Here is a 2,500-nt window from a genome sequence, read left to right as displayed (position 1 = left end):
GAGACGGGGAAGATGGCGAAGGAGGACGTCAGCAAAGCGGTGGTGTGCGTCAATGTGAACAAGAGCAGCTTAAAGTCAACCACTCCTCTTCAGGTGGACACGGTCGTTGCGAAAAAGTCGGCCAAAGGGAAGGACCAAGAGACAATGCTATAAACGGAAAACCAACCGAACTATGATTCGTCTTGATTCTCATAAAAGGCAATGATCACTTCTTGGAAGTGACGAGTAAGGGCGACATCTGCAATATAAGGGATCATTTATATAATTCACTTCCTTTTCTCATTTATCAATGAATGATATGTGATATTCTAAAACCAAAGGCAATCTAAATCTTTCAGAAAGTTTATGATTTACGGTTTCCTCAAATGAACTAAATTGCCCAATATGAAGTAGTTTTGTATGACTCAGAAGTGAAATTTAAGTAATTCACAAGACTGAAGTAAACAGAGTTTAGGATAGAAGAGATTGAGGATAACCATATTAAGAGTTTTAGTATTCTTGAATTGCCTAACTATTCAATTTAATTTCTTATGTTGAAACGCTTTTATGATTATGTTCCTCGACCTTTTATTCATCAGTGGAAAAAAGGTCGTTCCAAGTTGTGCCGATATTTTAAAAGCCGAAGACAATCCAAGTTTTCGAAACATACATATTTTCCTCGCATAAGTTGTATAACATAAACTCACCGAAAAGAGAGTTGGAGTTGCGTTTATAATGAATTCAAGTCTCGGATAGAACTAGGATAGAGAGACACTGAGCGATCCCTTACAAATCTCCAAGCATATAAATGTTCCTAGTCCTCTGCTCTTAACAGAAACCTGTGCGCAGTGTCAGAAAGAGTATTTGCCTCTGTCGTGGGAATCCTTATGCTTATTGTACAGTTTTGGACCTTCACAAATTAAACTACGGGACCGAGAATCCTTAAAAATGACCCAAAGTAGCAGATATTTTTTTTCTTTTCAAATATTCTCTTGAATATTATATTCATTGCTTCTACGTGTGCTCGTCATAGTGTTGACCGTGTGTACATATGTGTAAAACATAAACAATATTTCTACCATAACTTCGCAGAGTGCTCTTTTAAGGTTAATGGAAATAGATTCAGTAAGTAACCCAGGGTGCCAAAGAGTGGTATAGGATGTTTTATTTTCCATTTTTCGTGAGACAAGATGAGGCGGGAAATGCGTGTTCATCTCTTGAATGGCTGTGTGTGTTTGTATGGTCGTTCTTCTACTGAATTATTGTTGTGTATAAAGAATCAAAGATAAAACTAAGTCGTAACTATTTGAGGTGACTGAATGCCAAGCTGAATATTTTCAACCTGAGTGCAAATCAAATGTAAATTGTTATATTCTTAAATACACTTTAAAATAACAGAAGAGTGAAGTTATTTCGAGTGCTATTTCGCAAAGGCAACATATGGTTTGGCACCAGAACGTATTTTAATAAATGTATTTGACATCAATATTGTAGTAGATTTCATTCACAGCAATTGTGAGTGTTGCCATATGTAAATGGTTGCATACACGCACGCACACACACACACACACACACACACACACACACACACACACACACACACACACACACACACACACACACACACACACACACACACACACACACACACACACACACACACACACATACATATATATATATATATATATATATATATATATATATATATATATATATATATATATATATATATATATATATATACATATAATGTACATATACATGCACTCATCATTACATATATCCTTTCCCCATACCTATATAACATACTCTAATATTCTATATGTTATATATGTGTATGGTGAAAGAAGGGGATAATAACAAAGGTTGAACCTCCGTGATCCCGAAGTCTATTTTAGTGTTGTTTGTGAGCGCAAACGACTCTTGATAAATATACATTTTTTTCCTAATGAACAAAACACTATTTCATCGTATTATGGCCACAAATCCCCCCATAACCTTATGTTTACATTTTTTCTTGCACTATTTTATTTTCATATGTCTCTGTCCAACTCTACGCAGATATTTTTTTTTACCGTACAGTAAGATTGTTTCACAATAATAATGTTATGTTATAGAGACGTCTACCTTATTTGGGAGGTTCAACCTGTGTGTGTGTTTGTGTGTGTGCGTGTCCGTGTCCGTGTGTGTGTGTGTGTGTGTGTGTGTGTGTGTGTGTGTGTGTGTGTGTGTGTGTGTGTGTGTGTGTGTGTGTGTGTGTGTGTGTGTGTGTGTTACTTATGTATTTGTTATTTATTTAACATTAATATTTTTACCCACCAGTAGTTGTATTCCGAACTGCGTACCAAAAACCTTTATTCCAGTTGTATTCCCTGTTGTGAAATGTTCACAACAGAATGTTCATAATGTATTCATGGTAACGTGTTGTAAAATTTGTAAATATTGATGTGCCTAATTTTTATGAGCTGATCCATGCCACTGTAGTTCTTTGAAAAAAAAGAAAATCAGTGTAGATAAG

General features: G+C 35.5%; 1 protein-coding gene across 4 annotated transcripts in view; it reads left to right on the top strand.

Annotated features, from left to right (window-relative positions):
• Window positions 1-1,940, top strand: part of LOC122256763 (secretin receptor) — a 318,100-nt gene extending 316,160 nt beyond the window's left edge. For all 4 annotated transcript variants that reach the window (XM_086540628.1, XM_086540629.1, XM_086540626.1 and 1 more), the window contains one exon: window positions 1-1,940. This exon is cut by the window's left edge and continues 372 nt beyond it. In XM_086540628.1, coding sequence (XP_086396754.1) covers window positions 1-153 — 153 coding nt within the window. In that variant the 3' untranslated portion in view covers window positions 154-1,940.
• Window positions 1,941-2,500: the final 560 nt, after the last annotated feature.

Source organism: Penaeus japonicus, unplaced genomic scaffold (assembly GCF_977035675.1).
Source record: "Penaeus japonicus unplaced genomic scaffold, GWHDUDI00000001_assembly GWHDUDI00000010, whole genome shotgun sequence".
Lineage (NCBI taxonomy): Eukaryota > Metazoa > Arthropoda > Malacostraca > Decapoda > Penaeidae > Penaeus > Penaeus japonicus.
The sequence above is the reverse complement of the archived record's forward strand: the minus strand, read 5'-3'. Positions and strand labels throughout refer to the sequence as shown.